Genomic DNA, 22,254 nt, shown 5'->3' with positions numbered 1-22,254 from the left:
TTGATTTATGATAAACAGTTGTTCCTCAGTATTCATGGGGAAATGGTTCCAGGACTCCCACAGATAACAAAATCCTTGGATGCTCAAGTTCCTTATATAAAATGGAATCATATTTGCATATAAACTGCACACATCCTTACCATATACTTTACAAAATCTTTAGATTATTTATAATACCTAATACAAATACTTTATAAATATGTATACTTTATTGTGTGGGGTTAATGACAGAATAAAAAAGCCTGTACATGCTCAGTACAGAGGGTTTTTTTTTTCCTAAGTGTTTTTGATATGCAGTTGGTTGAATTCAACGGATGTAGAGCCCGTGGATGTGGAGGACTGGTTGTATAGTAAATTGTTATTATAATTATTATGGTCATAGTTATCTGCAAAGTAATAGAAAAAGCTTTGCTCTGGGGCAGATGCTAGTTGAATGGGATTTTGAGTTTGGTTTAGCCCAAGGAAGAAATATTGCTATAGTAATTAAATCATTTACCATTTAGGGTTGGAAAGAACTTGGAGAGCAATTGTAGTGCCAGGTTTTATGGGTTGTTGAAAATTAAGTTTATTGCTTGAGTGTTGACAGAGATGGCTTTTCCCATCTTCATTGAGATTTGGGCCCGGACCTGCGTTGTCAGATAAAATATTTGCTATTTTTTATTTGATAAATCTGGCAAAAATATTTTTGAGCATTTCTTAAGATTGGAGTCTTACAGATGGGGGAGGCCTAGATATGAATGGAGGTCTATATATATATAGAGAGGTCATATGGAAGGAGGATGAACAGCTTTATCTACACCTCTTAAGTGTGTGTGTGTGTGTGTGTGTGTGTGTGTGTGTGTGTGTGTGTGTGTGTGTGTGGTTTGCTTGCTTGCTTTTTGGTAGTGATGGTGCTATATATACCAAAGATTAGCCAAAAAAGATTTATGAAGTATAGGAATTACTGTCATATTGAAGGCAGTGCCTAGATCATAACAGACAGAGTATTAGCCTCTGTTTCAGATATTCTCCACTCTGGAACTCTTTTATTAAATAAAAGAACAACAACAAAGAAAAAAATCCCAGACAAATATGGGATTGTTTGTTACTGTAACTATAGTAGTAGGTTAGTATTTCTTTTCTTTTTTTAAATGTAAGTAGCCACTTAGAGATAAGCAGCTCTTTTGTATTTCTGGTGGAAAACTTTGGTTTATGTTTTGAATTTATGTCTTAATAACAGTAAACTGCATGCTCATGTTTTTGGTGGAATTATTCTGTGATGCAGTTTATAAACTATAGATTGTAATTCTGTACTTTCAAAGTCTGCCCGAGCAGTTGATGATATAATGGGTCATGTGTACACTAAAGTTACTTTATTTAGTGACTCTTCTCTGACTATAGCTAGTGCTTGGTTTTAATCTTTCAGTTTTCTAATAAATTACTTCCTAGATATATATCAAAATTTACTTTTAGTAGAAACATAGTTTAAGATAAAATTAAATAACTAAACATACTAGAATATATGGCATTTCTAAATGAAAGCATATATGCAAGCATTTTCAAAATGTTGAAATTGCTATTTGGGAATATGTATAAACCTACCATATATTGTTCCAATAAATTTGGAATAACTTCAGTGCTCCTTTTTTTTTTAACTAATGGTCTATTCACCATTAAAGTCATCCTAATTAATCTTCCATAAGATACATCTGAAATTAAAAAAATGACTTCAAAAGTCTTTCTCTTTTTTTTAAGGGGGAAACTTTTGTTTTGATGAACTCGAGTGTGATATAAGTGGAAAAGAAGAGTGTCTTATTAAGTATTTATGTTGAAAAAGTGTAGTTTTTACAAAGTTCAATACCTGAAATCCTTTTTATTTATTTTCATGTTTTATTTTATTTTACCAGAGTACTGCAGTAGACTGTAAAATAACATCATCTACAACTGGAGATAAACACTTTGATAAAAGTCCCACTAAAACAAGGCACCCTCGGAAAATTGATCTAAGAGCTCGATACTGGGCATTTCTTTTTGACAATCTTCGCCGGGCAGTAGATGAAATCTATGTTACTTGTGAATCAGATCAGAGTGTGGTGGAATGTAAGGTAAGGTTTCTGTTGAGGCTTTGGAATCCATTTATAGTCATATTCTCCAACTTTTGCTACATCTGACTTGATCATTTACCTGAGTTTTTCTAGTTTTAATCAATTCTGTATGCTTTTCATTGCATTACCTCTTATGAAAAATTACTTTTTTGCTCTGTGTACTAAAATCAGCATTATGCTTCTGACTTTCTTGATTTTGACGAGTGCATTTTTTGTTTTTCATTATCTAATCATATATTTTATATTCTGTGAAAGATTTGGTAGAAAGCTGTCTTGAGGCCAGGTACAGTGGCTTATGCCTGTAATTCCAGCACTTTGGGAGGCCTAGGTGGGAATATTGTTTGAGACCAGCTTGGACAACATAGTGAGACCTCATTTCTACAAAAAAAAAAAAAAAAAAATTAGCCAGGCATGGTGACATATGTCTATAGTTCCAGCTACTCGGGAGGTTGAGGCAGGAGTATCTCCTGAGCCCAGGAGGTCAAGGCTGTGGTGAACTATGATTGTGCTACTGCACTCCAGCCTGGGTGACAGTAAAACCCCAACTCAAAAAAAAAAAAAAAAAAAAATAGAGCTGTCTTGATACACAGTCTTTGGCAGAGAATCAAAAGGTTGGATATACACTACATACAAAAAAATTATTTTAAAAATCTTTCTCATTTGCAGTCTCTATTGATACTATAGGTGGCACTAGTGAGATTTTTACATTTTTTGGTTTCATGTTTAGTTTAGTGTCTTTAATTGGACATTGCACCCTTTCTGTTGAGATGCTTATCACTCTCTTAATTCACCTTGGTCAGGGAAAAGTGAGATTGATGGCTAACAATAAACAACTCTGAGTGGGATTGGGATATAGCTCTAAGGTGTGTATTCTAATTTTAAATAACCTTTCGTTCATAAGAGGATATCAAACAGGCACATAGTATAGGTTGTCTCTAAAATTATAAAATATAAAAAACCTTGGATTTTAGTAAATACAAGCCATATTATCTTTTATTGAATAAAATTATTTTGAGAAAAACCAGAGTTATACATCTTCATAGAAATATTAAAGAGGTATCATCTATTTTTATAGTGGACATGGTTAAAACCTCTGGAATTCATTATTTAGTCTTCAAAATATATGACAGTTCAGAGAAAAGTTATATGTTGAGACAGCAGCTGTGTTTCCTCTTAAATTGGAAACAGTCAAAATAGGTTTTAGGCTAACTTAAAATATGATATATTAAAAGCAGTGTTCAAAATGAATAGTTGTTGAAACCAAATACATGTGTAATTGTTTCAGTTAATATTGTTACTATCAGCATGTGAAAACTTTTTATGTTTTAAGAAAAATTAAACCAATCTGTTAAAAACATAGAGGCCAGGCTCGGTGACTCAGCCTGTAATCCCAGCACTTTGGGAAGCTGAGGCGAGTGGATTGTTTGAGCCCGAGGGTTTGAGACCAGCCTGGGCAACTTGGCGAGACCTCATCTCTACTATAAAAATTGTACTTTGAGCATCACCCTTACATTTCCCTTCCCCTCTTACAAAGTGGGCTAGAGGCTGGTCTTGGGGAGATTGACTTTTGGAGTGTACATAGTTAATGAAGTGGTGGCCATCCCTTTCACTTGTTTTTATGAAAGTTTGAAGTAAGACTTGAAAGAATTGGTTGTAAAGTGTGGGGTGAGGTTGTAGGAAGGGGAGATGGGCATTATCTTCTTCGGTTGAATGTTTGCTGTATAGACTGATTTTGGTGTCTCTGGAATGTGTTGAGAGAGTTTGGGGGGAAAGCCTGATGGGAACACATTTTACTTTCCTTTTCCTGTTTCCTGTTTCATCCGGGGGAAACCATATGTGCCTGTGGAAGCTTAGGGTCACCTACATACATAAACCTACATACAGAAACTGGTACCTACATCTGTCTTAGAGATTTCATGGCACGATAGACTTCCTAGAGTAGCCTGTGGGCTCAAAGAGACTCTAGGATAGTATGCTTTGGAAGGAGTTCTCAGTGATTAAAGGGGACCCCAGTGAGTCTTGTAGTTTATGTGAGGGAAGAAGCGTAGACATAAATGAAGATTCTATAGTTACAGCGGCTTCTGCTAGCGACACTTGGCTAGGCGACTTGAAAAACTCTAATGGGCAGAGGGAGCCAGTGTGAACCTGCACACTGCCTAGAGAGCTATACATGCTGCCTGTGCAGAAATCACCATCTACTGCAGAGATGAGTACAGGCCAATGACCTCAGCCTCAGACTCAGTCAGAGAGAGACCATGGACACATTTCTTACTGAAAGCACTTGTCTCTATTGGCATTTGGCATTTCTTGAGCCCTGGAGAAGGACTGGCTGATGACTGTAGCAGACCGAATGTTTGGGAAGCTCTTGTAAGTAGAATATTGCTCTCTTCCCTCAGCATCTACTTATGGTAGAGGATAGAAGTTTGTAAAAATGGGAGAATGGGAGAGGAAGCATGGGAGAGAAAGGAAGAGAGACCAGTGAGAATAAGCCAGGTCCTTCCCCACCATGGGCACCTGGTAGAGAGTGTGTAATTCTCACTTGTGCTAATGAAACAGGTTGTTCATAGATGAGATTTAAAAACTATGCTTTGATAATTAAGTGTGACTGAAACATTTTGGAATTTCATTGGTTATAATCAGCAAGTTTAGGATTAAACTGAGCAGTTATGGGGGAAAACAAAATTATTCTGTTTATATTTTATTGAGTTGAGACTTTTCAGTTCACCAAGTTTTAAAGATCAAAATGAGATGTGAGAAAATGCTTTGAAAGGTATGATGTGCGATAAAAAGAAAATATACTTGGAAAAAAGAGAGTCATCAATGGAGAAAGAGGAATATGAGTCTAGGAACTAAGAATCATAGAGGTGTGAAGGAGACCAGGAGATTAGTAATGTCCTGAAAGCCATGGAAGGGGTAAGAGTATTGCAGATGTCAAGAATAACTGCAAGCCTGGGCGTGATGGCTCACATCTGTAATCCCAGCACTTTGGGAGGCTGAAGTGGGAGAATTGCTTGAGCCCAGGAGTTTGAGACCCCTGGGCAACATAGTGAGACTTCATCTCTACAAAATATCAAAAAATTAGACAGGAGTGGTGGTGCACACCTGTAGTCTCAGCTTCTTGGGAGAAGCCTAGGAAGTTGAGGCTGTGGTGAGCCATGATTGCACCCCTGCACTCCAGTCTGGGTGGCAGTGAGACCCCCCCCAACTTAAAAAAAACGAATGATTGCAACTGTGAAAAAACCTTTTCTATTTGACATTCAAGAGGAACAAGAACAGATGGGATCAAAGTGAAAGTTTGTGGTAAGAATTTAAATTTCATCTAATGGGTTCTTTGCCCTTTTTATTTTTGAAAAGCAGAAGGTGTGGGGTTGGAGGTTTGAGAATTGAAAAGGTCTAAAATAACTGCGATATAGACTGGAAAGCCTGGCTTATAGAAACCACAGGATTACCTGGAAGCTTTGAAGGTCACAGTTGAGAAATTCTTCTTTTCTTGCGTCTTCAAGCTTTTATTAGCATCTCCCATCATCATTTAACATGTTTATTTCTCTTCCATCCTAAAAACCAGATAAAATCAACCAACCACAAACCCTCAAATTCTTTTTCTATTTTACTTGTCTTTTCATCCACTCCCCCAGCCCCCGTATTTCTTTATTCCATCTTAGCCAAATTTCTTGACGGAGTTTTCTATATCTGTGGCCTCCACTTTCTTTTCTCCCTTGCACTCATTCCATTCCCACATCCTGTGAGTATTTCTGTTAAGTTCTTATAAAGGTGGCTCATCATGTTTGTATTGCTAAGTCCAGCTGAATATTTTTCAGTCCGTTCCATAATCTCTGAGCAGGACTCCACACTGTTGACTTCTGTCTTCTTACAGCACTCTATCCACTGGCTTTCATGGAATTCCCTCTGTCAGTTTTCCTTATCCTTTGGTGGCTACAACTTCTGCATCCTCTTTATTGGCTTTTTCTTTTCCACCTGACCTTTAACTGTGGGAGGTCATTAAGGCTCATTTTAGGCCACGTTCTTCTTTCATGGGTCTTATACTTTCTCTCTCTCCAGTTTTCTCCAGGTCACTTATCTTCTGATTTTCAGACTTATATGTCCAACTTGCCTAGTTGGCATCTCCACGTGAATATCTCAAAACATTTTAAACTGGCACATATAAAACAAAATTTATGATCTCCTTTTCCCACCCCAAACCTGGAGGTGTATTGGTCTTTGCTGAATGGCAGGTACTACCTCCTCCACCCATGCTTGAGAGCTGGCAGACATCCTTGCTTCCTCCTCTCACCTCACAAAATCACCATCCATTGAATTAACTTCTTTCAGAATTGTCTCCTAAATCTTTCGAATTTGTCTATTTCTCTCATTCTCCACTGTTGCCATTCTGGTCCAAGCTGTCATTATAAAATGCTTGGATTATAACTGAAGCTTTTTTTTTTTTTTGAGTTGAAGTCTTGCTCCTTTGCCCAGGCTGGAGTGCTGTGGCATGCTCACAGCCATCCCAGTGTTGACCTGCTGGGCTCCGGTGATCCTTCCACCTTAACCTTCCAAGTAGCCAGAACTACAGGTGCATGCTACTACACCTGGCTAGTTTTAGATTTATTGTAGAGATGAGGTCTCATCAGGTTGTCCGAACTGGTTTCAAACCCGCGGCTTCAGGCAATCTACTCACCTCAGCCTCCCGATGTGCTGGGATTATAGGCTGAGCCATCAAGCCCAGCCACAACTGAAACCTTCTAACGGGAATCCCTGCATACTTCCAATCTATTCTCTGTACTACAGGCAGAAAGATACTTAAAAAATCACAAATATGACTCTCTCATACCTTTGATTACAGTCCTTCACACATTTTCCTTACTCTGAGCATCACAATCTGTAATATGACCTTTAGATCTTGAGTGACTTGGTTCATGCATACTTCATTCTATACCACTTTTCTTTCTTCCCTTGAACCTCATTTATTTATGTTTTCTTATTTATTTATCTTTTAAATCAGGGTTTCACTTGTTGCCCAGGCTGGAATGCAGTGGCATATTGCAGCTCACTGCAGTCTTGACTTCCTGGCCTCAGGCCAATCCTCCTGGGCTCAGTGATCCTACTTCCCAGTAACTGGGACTATAGGTGTACACTACCAGGCCTTGCTAATTTAAAAAAAAATGTTTTATAGAGACAAGGTCTCATTATGTTGCCTAGGCTGATCTTGGGCTCCTGGGCTCAAGCAGTCATCCCGCTTCAGCCTCACTTAAAACAGCTTTCTTTCAGTTACTCAAACATGCCATGTACTCTCATATCCTTTTGTGTTCTAATTTTCCTATCTAGAACATTCTTCCTTCCTTCTCCTTGCCCAGCATCTCCTCACCTCATTCCTTTTACCTAACTCCTATTCACAATTTGGATTTTGACTTGTGTTACTTTCTCTGGAGGAGCCTAACTGATGTTTCAGAGTGTAATATGCTATCATAATATATACTTTTCCTTAGAAACACTTATAGTTGAAATGAAATAATTATATATTAAGTTGTTATATATCTATCTCCCTTGCTAGATACTGAGCTATATCAGGACAGAAACCACAATGTCTTATTTACCTCTCTATCTTCAGTGCTTGGTAGTGGCACTGAAACATAACAGATGCTCAATAAACAGGTTTTGAATGGCTGTGTGAAGCTAGGAGACCACACAAATTGCAGTGATTACCAGTCTTCACAGTTAAGTGATTCCCCTCTTCCTCTAGTGATCCTTAGCAGCCAGTCATATGCTAAAGATGCACAAAGATGGTGGAAAGATGAATTAATCTTAAGCTGGTATTCTTCAGACAGATACATTGGAATTTCAGTGGAGTGAAGGAGTTAAAGGGGTAAGAGACTAGTTGGAGTAATGTACCATGGAACTTAAGCTTATTGGGAAGGAAATAACTATATGAAAAGCCTGATTGGGAGAAAGTAGAGATTGATAAGTGTTTATAAGTATTTCTTGGACATGGAGGGAAATGGGTAAGGTGAATTCCATGTAGATAAAAATTGATAGGTTTATATTTATAAACTTATTATTTAGATCCTCCAAATACTATTTTTTATCTCCGTGATCTATCAGATACTGAGGTGTTTTTAAGTCTCCCATACTACCGCAGTTTCTTCAACATCTCTTTGAATTTCTAAGAATTTTTTGCCTTTTACATTTTGCTGCCTTGTTGTTAGCCATGTAAAGGATCAGATGAGTTATATTTTCATTGTGAGTTTAACAGATATAAAGTGTAGGTTGTATACGTTATATAAGTATAATATATAGGTATAGCATATATAAGCATAACATATATATTAAGTATAACTTTATATATGCTTTAATATAAAAATGCCCCATTTGTTTTTTAATACTTTTCATTATGAATTTTATTTTGTCTGATACTAATGTTATAATCTCTTTCTTTGGTTTGATTTGCCTGTTATTATTAGCTTAGGTATTGAGATTTGTCATAGAGAACGTGAGATTCTGCACAGGGATAGCAGGCTAAGAGTTCACATATACATGGGTGTCAGCTTCTGTTACCTCACCATTAATACATTAATAGCCATCTTTTCTTCTTTCTATATCTGGTCTTCCTAGTCTTATTCTACCTATTTATTCTCTGCTGTGTTTCGTGCATTATAGAGTTGCAATAAACTTTTGCTGTTGTATAGTTTAAATAATTTCTTTGACATATATGACACTTTCTAAAAGATATTTTTTTCTTTTTTTTCTATTTAGAAATAATTTTAAGCTTGCAGAAAATTTGCAAGTCTTGTAAAAATAACTTTTTTTTTCTTGGAGCCTTTTGAAAGTAAATTACTGACATGATGCTCCAGTACAGTCTGTTGCTTAATTTCAAAAGTAAGGACCTACTCCACAAAATATTATATATCACCAAAATCAGAAAATGAACTTACTACATTGCTTCCATTTGGTCATAGACCCCGTTCATGTTTTGCCAGTTTGCCCAATACTATAGCAATTAGGTCTACTTTGGGATCACACATTGTGTTTAATTGTCACTTCTTTTTAAATTTCAATAGCGTTAGCAGTACAAGTGGTTTTTGGTTACACAGATGAGTTGTATAGTGGTGAAGTCTAGACTTTTAGTGTACTTATCACCCAAATAGTGCATATTGTACCCAATAGGTAATTCTTCATCCTTCAGTCTTCTCCTACCCTTCCTCAAGTCTCCACTGTCCATGATACCATTCAGTTGCCTTTGTTGACCCATAGCTCACCTCCCATTATTATACGTGATAACACGTGGTATTTGTTTTTTTGTTTCTGAGTTATTTCACTTAGGATAATAGCCTTCAATTCCATCCAAGTTGCTACAAAGCACATGATTTTGTTCTTTTTAATGGCTTAGTAGTATTCCTTCATGTACACACACACACAAACACACACACACACACACACACACACACACTTTCTTTATACATTTATCAGTTGATAGGCACTTGGGTTGAGTCCACATTTTTGCAATTGTGAATTGTGTTGTGATAAACATACGAGTGGAGGTGTCTTCTTTGTATATTGACTTCTTTTACTTTGGATAGATAACCAGTAGTGGGATTGCTGGATCTAATTGTAGATCTATTTTTTAGTTCTTTGAGAAATCTCCATATTGTTTTCCTTAGAGGTTGTACTACCTTACATCCCCATCATCAATGTGTAAGTGTTCTGCCACACTTCTGGGCACATATGGTAAAAACATATTAAATGGATCTTAAACCTAGTTTTCGGTACTCTAGTAAAAACTTAAAGGACCACACAAAATATTTGATGTATTGTTAGAATCTTTCCTTGGTTATTAGTTTATTTTTAATACATCATCTTTATCATTATTTAACTCTAGCTGCAGTGATTGTTTATTAGTGATGTTTTTGTTTTAAAATTGTTTGGCTCAGACAGGAACTTTTTGATAGTTATGTGGGTAAAAAAAAGTCTTTGAAGCTTGTACTTAAATAATCTAATAGCCATACTAATGCTGACTCTAATTGAACTCTATTCACAGTAGAGTAAAATTCTGTGTAAGATTTATCATGAGATTATTTAAGGGAGTTGAGTATTTGACATATCAAAAGGTTGAATTTTTATAAGAATCCTGGGAGATAAAGAAGTTCCCATAAAAGGTACAGTTCTTGTTTCCTGTTTGTAATTAAGAGAGCATTTCTTTTACAACTTCATTTTACAAAACTTAGAGAAGTAGAAATAGATACATTGCAGTTTGACTTTATCAGAAAAAAGAATGAACGAATGCACATGTGTTTGGGAAAAGAAAGCAAAATGGAGCGGAATGTGAAATAGAATCATAAATAATAATATCTGTGTGATTTTAGAAATCATATAACAAGCCCTTTTATATTTTTTTTATAGGAAACTAAAGCTAAGTGACATGCCTGAAATTACATAACGAGTTAGCAGCAGAGCTAAGAACTAGAATTCAAGTAGACTTTTATTCAAGTTTTTAAAAAAAAATTTTTATTTTAAAATTGTGGGGTACAATTCAGGGTTACGATACAAATATTCATTGTGCAGGTACCTTTGTTGATGAGGTGTGCCCCCTCCTTCCCCAGGCAGATATCTACTCCTGTCAATCCCACCTTCCTTCCCACCCCCGCAGTTTCCCACTACTGTCAATCCTTTTCTTATAGTATTACGGTAGTTGTTCAAGGTCCACTTATGAGTGAAAACATGTGATACTCAGCTTTTTGTTTCTGTGAGACATCACTCAGTCTTATAAACTCTAACTCCATCCAGGTTGCTGTGAAGTTCATGATTTTGTTCTTCTTTATGACTGCGTAATATTCCGTTGTGGATATGTACCACATTATTTTATCCAGTCCTCTTTTGATGGACAGCATGATTGGTTCCATGTTCTTGCTATTGTGAACAATGCTGTAATAAACATAGGTGTGCAGGTATCTTTCTGTTTTTTCTTTTTGAGTTGGAGTCTCACTCTGTCACCCAGACTGGAGTGCAGTGGCACGCTCCTGGCCACCGCACCGCAGCCTCCACCTGCTGGCCTCCGGCAATCCTTCCACCTCAGCCTTCCGAGTAGCTGGAACTACAGGCGTGTGCTACCATGCTCGGTTCATTTTTTGATTTATTGTAGAGATGAGGTCTTGCCAAGTTGCCCAGGCGGGTCTCGAACCCATGGACTCAGGCAATCCACTCACCTCAGCCTCCCAAAGCGCGGGATTACAGGTTGAGCCACTGAACCCGGCAAGGTATCTTTTTTATAGAGTGATTTGAGTTCTTCCAGGTATATTCCCAGTAGGGGGATTGCGGGGTCATATGGAAAGTCGATTTTTAGAACTTTTAGGAATTGCCACACTGATTTCCATAGAGGCTGTACTAGTTTGCACTCCTACCAACAGTGTAGAAGTGTTACCTTTTTGCCACATCCTCTCCAGCATCTCTTATTTTTTTGAGTTATCGTTGATGGCCATTCTGACTGGAGTTAGGTGGTATCTCAGTGTAGTTTTAATTTGCATCTCCTTGATGACTAGTGAGACTGAACATTTTTTCATGTATCTGTTGACTGCTCTTATCTTCTTTTGAGAAGTGTCTATTCATATCTTTTGTCCACTTTGTAATGGGGCTGTTTGTTTTTTTCTTTTCAGCACTTTTGAGTTCCTTGTTAGGCCTTTGTCAGACATGGAGTTGGCAAATATTTTTTCCCAATCTGTGGGCTGTCTCCCTGCTCTCTTGATGGTTTCTTTGGCCTGTCAGTTTAATGAGGTCCCACTTGTCTATCTTGTCTCTTATGGCATGGGCATTTTGGGTTTTGATCAGGAATTGATTGCCAGTTCCAACTTCCGTAAGAGTGTCTCCTGAATTTTTTAAGGTTCTTACAGTTTGAGGTTTTGCATTTAGGTCTCTGATCCATTTAGAGCTAATTTTTGTTTATGGGGATAGGTAGGGGTTCTGTTTCAATCTTCTGCATGAGGTCAGCCAGTTTTCCCAGCACCATTTACTGAATAGGTTCTCCTCTCCCCAGTAGTGGGTGGTGGAGGCTTTGTCGAAGATAAGTTGGTTGAGAAATAGAGGTTTAGCTTCTGGAATCTCAATTCTATTCCATTGGTCTACATGTCTGTTCTTGTACCAATACCAGGCTGTTTTGATTATTGTAGCTTTGTAATAAAGTTTAAAGTCTGGGAGTGTGATACCTCCTGCTTTTTTTTTTTTTTTTCTGAAGATTGTTTTGGCTATTCTTGGTCATTTATGTTTCCATATGAATTCCTGTATTGTATTTTTTAGGTCTGAGAAGAATGTTGCTGGTAATTTGATAGGTATTGTATTAAATCTGTAGCTTGCCTTAGGTAGAATGGATATCTTAGCAATATTGGTTCTTCCAGTACATGAGCATGGAATATTTTTCCACTTGTTTGTGTCATCTTTGATTTCTTTGAACAGTGTTGTGTAGTTTTCATTGTAAAAGTACAACTGAATCATGAAGTTATATCATTTTCATTGCAATAGTTCAACATCTGAGTTAATATTCAAGATAAAACAAAAAGTTGGTTCTTTGAAAGGATAAACAAGATAGATGGTGACCAAGAAAAAGAGAGAAAAAGCCCAAATAACCACAGTCAGAAATACAAAAGATGGAGTCACATCTGACCCTGAAGAAATACAAAAGATTATCAGAAACTACGATGTACACTTCTATGGAGACACACTTGAAACCCTAAAGGAAATGGAGGACTTTTTGACATCCCACAACCTCCCTAGGTTGAAACAAGAAGAAATCGAGACCCTAAATAGATTAATAACAATCCAGAAAATTGACTATGTTATAAGAAAACTACCTACAAAAAAAGAGCTCTGGACCAGACGGCTTTTCAGCAAAATTTCACAAGACATACAAGGAGGAACTGATACCAATCCTATTGAAAGTATTCCAGGTGATTGAGTAAGATGGAACTCTGCCCAAATCATTTTATGAAGCTAACATCACATTGATACCCAAGCCAGGTAAAGACTCAACAAAGAAGGAGAACTCCAGGCCAGTGTCTTTGATGAACATAGATGCTAAAATTCTCAACAAGATCCTAGCAAACAGGATTCAACAACACATCTCAAAAATCATCCATCACGACCTAGTAGGTTTCATCCCTGGGATGCAAGACTGGTTCAACATTCGTAAGATCTTAAACGTAATTAATTACATCAACTGACGTAAAAACAAAAACCACATGATTATATCATTAGATGCGGAAAGAACTTTTGATAAAATTCAACACCCCTTCTTGATAAAAACCCTCGAACATCTAGACATAGGTGGAATATACCTCAAAATAGTAAGAGCCATTTATGAGAAACCTACAGTCAGCATATTCCTAAACAGACAAAAATTGGAATCATTTCCCCTGAAAACTGAAACAAGACAAGGATGCCCACTCTCACCCCTCCTGTTCAACATCGTTTTGGAAGTCCTAGCTAGAGCAATGAGCCTGAGAAGAGAATGCGATTGGGGTATCCAAATAGGAAAAGAGGAAGTCAAGTTATCTCTCTTTGTAGACGACATGATTGTATACCTTGAAAACCCAAGAGAATCTGTCAAAAACCTCCTTGCACTGATAAAGGATTTTGGCAAAGTCTCAGGGTATAAAATAAATGTGGAAAAGACAATTGCATTTCTGTATACCAATAATAAACAAACAGAAACCCAAATAAAAAGCACATTCCATTCACAATAACCCCCCTCCCATAAAACTGAAATACCTTGGCATCTTCCTAACCAGAGATGTCAAGTTAAACAAAAAATGTATTTAAAGGCTTTCTTTTGGAAGATGGTATCCTTGCTGCTTTTTATTTCTGTGGATGTTATCTTGTGTTATTTACACTTTTTATTGAGAGATTCTTTTTTTTAATTTTAAAATTATTTTTTATTGTTAATTTTAAATGTTAGAAGTTCAGATAATGGCTGCAATTTTCTTTTTTTTTAAACATTTTTTATTTTAAAATTGGGTACAGTTAAGGGTTAGATATACAAATATGCATCGTTCAGGCACCCTTGTTGATAAGGGCTGCCCCTTCGTCCCCAGACAGATATTGACTACCGTTAATCCCACCTCCTTTTCCCTCCCTGCCCCTCCCATAATTTCCCGCCACTGTCAATCCTTTTCTTATGGTATTACAATGGATGTTCAAGGTCCACTTAGGAGTGAGAACATGTGATACTCAGATCTTTGTTTCTGTGAGAGATCACTCAGTATTATAAACTCCAGTTCCATCCAGGTTATTGCAAAGTTCATGATTTTTTTTTTTTAATGACTGCGTAGTATTCCATCGTGTATAGGTACCACATTTTAAAAATTCAGTCCTCTTTTAATGGACAGCATGGTTGGTTCCAGGTTCTTGCTATTGTGAACAATGCTGCGATAAACATACGTGTGCAGGTTTCTTTTTTATAGAGTGATTTGAGTTCTTCAGGGTATGTTCCCAGGAGGAGGATTGTGGAATCATATGGAAAGTCGATTTTTAGAACTTTTAGAATCACCACACTGCTTTTCACAGAGGTTGTACTAGTTTGCACTCCCACCAACAGGTAGAAGTGTTCCCTTTTCATCACATCCTCTCCAGCATCTGTTATTTTTTGAGTTATTGATAATGACCATTCTGACTGGAGTTAGGTGGTATCTTAGTGTAGTTTTAATTTGCATCTCCTTGATGATCAGTGAGGTCAAACATTTCTTCACGTGTCTGTTGACCCCTCATATGTCTTCTTTTGAGAAGTGTCTCCTCATATCTTTTGCCCACTTTGTAATGGGGTTGTTTGTTTTTTTCTTCTCAGCACGTTTGAGTTCCTTGTAGGTCCAAGATGTTAGGCCTTTGTCAGACATGGAGTTGGCAAATACTTTTTCCTAGTCTCCCTGCTCTCTTGATGGTTTCTTTGGCTTTGCAGATACATGTCAGTTTAATGAAGTCGCACTTGTCTATCTTATCACTTATGGCCCGTGCGTTTCAGGTTTTGTTCAGGAATTGGATGCCAAGTCCAATTTCCACAAGGGTGTGACCTGCATTTTCTAAGGTTCTTATGGTTTGAGGTTTTACTTTCTATCTACAGTAGAAAACAGATCATCTCGATACCCAGGCTACTGGTCATAGTAATAAAGAGTTTAATTCTGTTTTGTTATTGCTCTGGGTTATTGAAACAATTTGAGATGTGATGATTGTGGAGAAAAAATAGTCAATTTATGTCTTCAATGAAGGTAAAGATTTTAAGAAAAACACATTGTTTTATATGACCAGTAAATTATAAAGTGAGATGTAGTATTACAAATTTTTATGGTTTGAAGGAGAAAGGATTTTAATTTGTATAGTACTTATGAGCTTTGAATGTACATTGACATTAGTTACTACACTTAATAATGCCCATAGTAGGATGGGTGACTTCTGGCTGTAGGAGCATAGAAGAGTTTGTGCATGTGGTATTTATGCTGATCCTTAGAGGAAGGATAGGGAATCTCATGCAATAATATTCATTCCACTGTTTCCTCTAAGCTAATTGTGGGACTTTGGAAAAAAAATCACGAAACCTTATTCAAGTGTCCATAAATGAAGAGGTTGGACTAGATGAAGGCTGAGAGCTCTTCAGCCAGAATAGAAACATATAATAATTTGGTATTGAGAGAATATTCCAGGCAAAAGAAATGCTTTAAGCAGTTGTTGAGAGGTAACCATTCAGGCATCTGTGGGGTATTTGTATTTGTTGATTTTGAGTTTAGCATCTTTGTCTACTTAGTTTTAGTGGCAGTAGGTCTCTTTTTTTTCTTAGGGGAAAATACCGTAAGAGAAAAGTATCTAGTCCAGCCGACTTGCAGATAAGTTGAGTTAAAAATTAGTTGGCAACTGCAAGTAAAATATTTGTATTGCTACCCAGGCACCTGCAAATTTTATTTACTCACAGAGATGCTGTGAAGGATTAAATGATAAAGCAGAATGGCTTATGTTTGCCGATTTTCATTTACAGGTTTCTGGTCTGTGAATATATATTATGTGTTCTTTTTTAAGTAATATTGTTTTGAAAATTTAGGAGAGAGATTTAAAAGAAATGAGTGGTTGAGGATTGAGGGTGATTGTGAATGATATTATTAGTTGGACAGTTTTGAAAATAGTTTACTTGATGTTTTGCTTTCAGATGATATTTCAGTTGAACTATTTCTTCCAGTAGTAGCTTTTAAAAAAATAAATAAGACGTTCTTTAAAAATAATGCTTTTAAAAACTATTTGCATTTTGGTAAAGCTCATTTTCTTTTTTTGTAAGAGTTTACTTTTGTCACTAACTTTTCCTGCAATGCATGTTCTACCCCTTCATCACTATGGGAGTACTTCACGATGCTCATTCCTGCAGCTGAATTGGAAGGCTGTATTGATGTCCTGAGCCCAAGGGCTTGTGCACTAGTATTGTGTGTCAGGAGGACAAAGGGATGGCGCCAACCTTCCTGCTCTGTGCGCCAGTAACTAGAATTAATTACAAACCAATCGAATCCGTTGCAGCCAATTGGTAAACTAATTGGTAATTTTAGCTGTACATCTATATGGAGTTATCTGAATGCCTATAACATTACTTTCAGAGCTACTTTTGTTCTGTTTCATCCTGCTTGACAAAATGGCCTTCATAGCTTTCGGGAGAAAGATGTGCATCAGTGACTATGAGGTTGCTCCAGCTGCTTGTCTTGTTTGCATTCCCTTGTTCGTAAAACATGACTCGAGTTACTGCTGCGTGGTACCACTCTGATCATTTTTGATAACGTTGAGCTAAACATTTCCTTAAAATAGGCTGTCTAAGCCTCCAAATGTACTTTCGCTGTGCCAACTAGTATCAGAAATATAGCTGCTTATATTCTTGCCTTCTAGAGTTTTATTTTTAGCAAAAAGAGAAATCAGTAAAAAAAAAAAAAAACTTCTGAGATAAATTATTCTGAATTAAGCCTTTCTATGCCCTAATGTAGGTGATTTAAGTTGAATGAATTTCATTAAAGAATTTGAAATCTATTAGTAGAATTGAGAGAAGGAAGCCAACTAAATTTTTTATCCTTTTTCTGATTGTAGAAGACTTTTATTACCAGTGATTTGGCAGCAAGGCTTACCTTCAAGAAGAAATAAACAATACTTATTTTTTCAGAGGAGTCTTTTAAAGTGGAATATGACTTTAATGTTTAAAGTCAGGGTGGTACCATATTTCATTTTTGAATAATTTGGCATATATTTATTATTAGTCTTGGGTCTGATTTCTAAAGTATATCTATATCTTTAAAAACATTTTTGAGGGAAAAGTATTTCTGAGGTTTTTGAGTGAGGCTGATACTACAAAGTCAGTCTAAGCTATGGAAAAGTAATGTTTTACAGTACAAATGATCATTTTTATAGCTGGTTGGCATTTTTTGATGGTCATTTTCTGAGAGTATTGGAAAGTTGTCTTTATAGTAAAGTGAGACTGTTATATCTTCAAGGTAAGATAGGAATGATGTGAGGCTGGTAAAGTGAATACACTTTAAAGTTCTTTGTCTTAGGCAATTAAATGGCAACTTTGACTAATATACCAATACATGCACATACAATCATACTCAATATCAAATTTTACTTCCTGAGGAATGGAGTAGATCTTAGTGGCCTGTGCTTTTACACAAAAGCACTCTTTTCTTACATAAAAATTTAATTCCATTTAGATGCATAACTAATCAGTGCCAAAAAATTATCTTTGCCAGATGTGTAAAATGTATCATCTCAGTAATATACTTTTGGATTATCTAAGGAAGAAAATTAGAATGTAGGAATGGTTATCATCATGAATGTGTGAAGTGGGCACCGGTGTTCTATTTGTCGTAGTTAAGTCGATTTGAAAAAAAGTCTTCATAAAATCCAGTCAATTTAAAATTTATCTTTGTAAGTTAATTGTCACTGGAAACATTGCATTTGATAACAGAAGACAAATAACCCATTATAATATTGAAAACTTGTTTTTAAATCATGCATAGTTGCCTTTGATATATTTAAGTTTTATGTCAGCTGCATAAGAAATGGTAAAATTTTAAGCATTTACTTTTCCCAACATGTTCATCCATCCTCCCTCTCCTCCCTCTCTTCTCCCTCTCTCCCTCCCCCCTCCTCCCTTTCCCTCTCCCTCTCCCTCTCCCTTCTCCCCTCCTCCCTTCCCCTTCCCCTCTCCTCCCTTCCTTCTCTTCTCCTCCCCTTCCCCTTTCTCTCCTCTTTCTCCTCCATCCTCGTTCCCTCCCTCCCTCCCTCCCTCCCTTCCTTCCTGTTTTAGAGTAGTTTTAGATTCATAGCAAAATTGAGAGGTAGGAACAGAGATTTCCCATATGTTTCCTCCCTTCCTGCATTCATAGCCTCTTCCATTACCAATATCTCCACCCGTGTGATATCTATTTGTTAGAACTGATGAGCCTACATAGACACACCATTATCACCAAAGTCCATAGTTTACATTGGGTTTGCTCTAAGTCTTATACATTTTATGATTTTGGGCCAATGTATAATGATATATATCTACTATTGTGATCATATATGGAGTAGTTTCACTGCTCTAAAAATCCTCTGTGCTCTGTTTATTTATTCCTTCCCAATTCCCCACCCCTCAACCCCTAGCAACCACTGATATTTTTATGATCTTTATAGTTTTGCCATTTCCAGAATGCCATATAGTTGGAATCATACAGTGTGGAGTCTTTTCCATTTTATTTATTTATTGAGATGAGATCTTCCCCACTTTGGCCTTGAACTCAAGAACTTCTCCTACCTCAGCCTTCAAGTAGCTGAGATTACAGGCATATGCCACCATGCCCAGCTAGTCTTTTCAGATTGGCTTATATCACTTAGTAATTTGCTTTTAAGATTTCTCCTTGTCTTTTCATAACTTGATAGCTAATTTCTTTTTAGCAGTGAATAAAATATTCCATTGGATATACCACAGTTTGTTTATTCATTTATCTACTAAAGAACATCTTGGTGGCTTCCAAGTTTTGGCCATTATGAATAAAGCAGCGGTATACATCTATGTGCAAATTTTGTGTGAGTGTAAGTTTTCAGTTCCTTTGAGTAAATACCTAGGAGTGTGGTTGCTGTATCATATGGTAAAAGTATGTTTAATTTTGTGAGAAAGTACAAGACTGTGTTCCAAAGTGGCTGTACCATTGTGTGTTCCCCATGAACAAACGAGTGTTTCTATTGCTCTACATCCTTGTCAGCATTTGGTGTTTTCTGGATTTTGGTCATTCTGATAGGTGTGTAATGGTATCTCATTGTTGTTTTAATCTTCATTTTCCTGATAACTTACGATGTGGAGCATCTTTTCAGATGTTAATTTGCTATCTGTGTATCTTCTTTGCTGGTGTCTGTTTAGAATTTTGCCTTATTTCTTAATCAGGTTATTTTCTTAGAGTTCTTTGTATGTTTTGGATAACAGTTTCTCATTTATGTCTTTTGCAAATATTTTCTCCCAGTCTGTGGCTTGTCTTCACATTCTCTTGATACTGCTTTTTGCAGAGCAGAAGTTTAAATTTTAACAATGTTTAGCATCTCAATTTTTTCTTTCATGGATTGTGCCTTTAGTGTTGTGTCCAAAAAGTCATTGTCGTATCCAGGATCATCTAGGTTTTTGTCTTATGAGTTGCCTTTTAGAATTTTTATAGTTTTGTGTTTTACATTTAGGTCTAGGATCCATTTTGAGTTAATTTTTGTGAAAGTTGTGAGTCTGTGTCTAGATTAATATTTTTTGTTGTTGTTCTTTTTGTTTTATTACATGTGGATGTTCAGGTGTTTTAGCACCACTTTTTGAAGAACACTGTCTGCTCCATTATATTGCTTTTGCACCTTTGTCAAAGATCAGTTGGCTCAATTTATGTGGGTCTTTTTCTGGGCTCTCTGTTCTGTTCCATTGATCTATTTGTCTGTTTTTTCCCCCTTTTACCACACTGTCTTGATTACTACAGCTGTATAGTATATCTTGAAGTTGGGAAGTAGAACTTTGTTCTTCATAATTGTATTGGCCATTCTGGGTCTTTTGCTTCTGCATATAAACATTAGAATCAGTTTAACTTGCTGGGATTTTGATTGAGATTTAATTGACTCTGTAAATCAAGTAGGGAAGAACTGACCTCTTGATATTATTGAGTCTTCCTACCTGTGAACGTGGCATAGCTCTTCATTTATTTAGTTCTTTGATTTATTTCCTTAGAATTTAGTAGTTTTCCTCATGCAGACCTTGTATATATTTTTGTTAGATTTATGCCTAAGTATTTTGTATTTTTGGATGTAAATGGTATTGTTTATTTACATATGTATGTATTTGTTATATATATTTAAGGTGTACGGCATGGTGTTTTGATATATATGTAGATGTATCTATATATCTGTATCTATGTATATGTAGTGAAATGATTTCAACAGTCAAGCAAATGAACATATTCATCACTTCACATAGTTCTTTTTGTGTGTGTGGTAAGAATACCAAAAAACTGTTTAAGCTAATTTTCAGTTTACAGTACATTATTAACTATAGTCTTCGTGCTGTACATTAGATCTCTAGACTTATTCATTCTACATAATTAGAAGTTTGTACCTTTTGACGTATGTTTTTTCATTTCTTTTCTCTTCCTGACCAACCACTGCTGTTCTGTTTTTATGTATTTGACTTTTTAAGATTCTCTATATGTGTGATCATGCAATTTTTCTTTCTATGCCTGCCTTATTTCACTTAGCATAATGTCCTCTAGGTTTATTCATGTTGTTACAAACATCAGGATCTTTTAAAAGGCTGAATAATATGTCATTGTACAGTCATGCACCACAGAACAACGTTTGTCAACAATGGGCCACATTTACAGTGGTGGTTTCTTCAAATTATAATGGAGCTGAAAAATTTTTTATTCACTAGTGATGTCATAGCTGTTGTAATATTGTAGCACAAGGCATTACCCACGTGTTTGTGATTATGCTAGTGTAAACAAAAATACTATGTTGCCAGTCCTATGTACACTTTCATGTTGCTGTTTATTATATTTTTATTTCAATGCGAAGAACTCTTTTTTTTTAGTATTTCTTATAGATCAGGTACAGTGGTGATTAACTATCTCAGCTTTTGTTTGTCTTTGAAAGTCTTTATCATTCCTTCATTTTTGAAGGACAGGTTTCTGGATAAAACGGTTTTGGTTGACACTTTTTTTTTCCCATTTACTACTATGAATGTATAATTCCAGCCTTTATGAGCTGCAAGGTTTCTGCTGAAAAAAATTCAGTGATAATGTTAGAGGGGCCCCTGTATGTATCATTTTTGTCTTACTGCTTTCAAAGTTCTCTTTTTTTGTCTTTAGCTTTTGACAATTTGATCATAATATGTCTTTGTGTAGGTGTCTCTGGATCCATCTAATTAGGTGTTGTTTGGGCTTCCTGGATCTAGATTTTTTTATTTTCTTCTCTAGGTTTGGGAAATCATCAGCCATTATTTTTTTAAATAAACTTTCTATCTCTTTCTCTTCTCCTTTTGTTACTCCAGTAGTGCATATGTAATATTGCTTAATCCTTTTCCATGTTCTTTAAACTGACTTCACTCTTTTCATTTTTTCCTCTTGGTTTTCATTTTGGATATTTCTGATGACCTGTCTATGAGTTCACTGATCCTTCTTCTGCTTTATCTAGCCTGCTTTTAAGCCCTTCTACTGAAATTTTTAGTTCAGTTATTGTACTCTTTAGCCCCATGATTTCTGTCTGGTACTTTTTATATTTTCCATCTTTTTGCCAGCATTTTCAGTTTGTTTATGCATTACTTTCCTGTCCTTGATGAGCATTTTTTATGACTTCTTTTGAATTCTCTGTTGGGCAAATCGCATATCTCTATTTCATTAGGGTCAGTTTCTGGAGATTTATCTTGTTCTTTTTGTTTTTGGAACATATTTACCAGTTTCTTTATTTTTCTTGACTTTTGGTGTTGGTTTCTGTGCATTAGACAAGGCAGTGCCTTTCCCAGACTTATCATACTGGCCTTGTGTAGGACATGGATCCTGCCTTTCAGCCTCACCAGTAGGTGCTTCTCGAACCTTTGTGCTTATCTAACTGGTGTCTTTGTTTCTTAGTGGCCCCCAGATTAGTACTTGTTTGTACTCAGAGACAAGTGAGATAGAAGCCAGTC

At 36.3% G+C, this 22,254-nt stretch overlaps 1 protein-coding gene across 1 annotated transcript in view; it reads left to right on the top strand.

Moving 5' to 3' along the window:
- The window catches only part of SCAPER (S-phase cyclin A associated protein in the ER), a gene marked incomplete at its 3' end in the record, with an annotated part of 218,865 nt that overhangs the window by 47,913 nt on the left and 148,698 nt on the right, over positions 1-22,254 (top strand). Inside the window, exon 5 of the mRNA XM_021711065.1 lies at positions 1,887-2,084. Within this exon, the coding sequence (XP_021566740.1) occupies positions 1,887-2,084 (198 nt within the window). The remainder of the gene's footprint in view (positions 1-1,886; positions 2,085-22,254) is intronic.

Source organism: Carlito syrichta, unplaced genomic scaffold (assembly GCF_000164805.1).
Source record: "Carlito syrichta isolate Samal-C Ts95f unplaced genomic scaffold, Tarsius_syrichta-2.0.1 Scaffold81549, whole genome shotgun sequence".
NCBI classification, from domain to species: domain Eukaryota; kingdom Metazoa; phylum Chordata; class Mammalia; order Primates; family Tarsiidae; genus Carlito; species Carlito syrichta.
The sequence above is the reverse complement of the archived record's forward strand: the minus strand, read 5'-3'. Positions and strand labels throughout refer to the sequence as shown.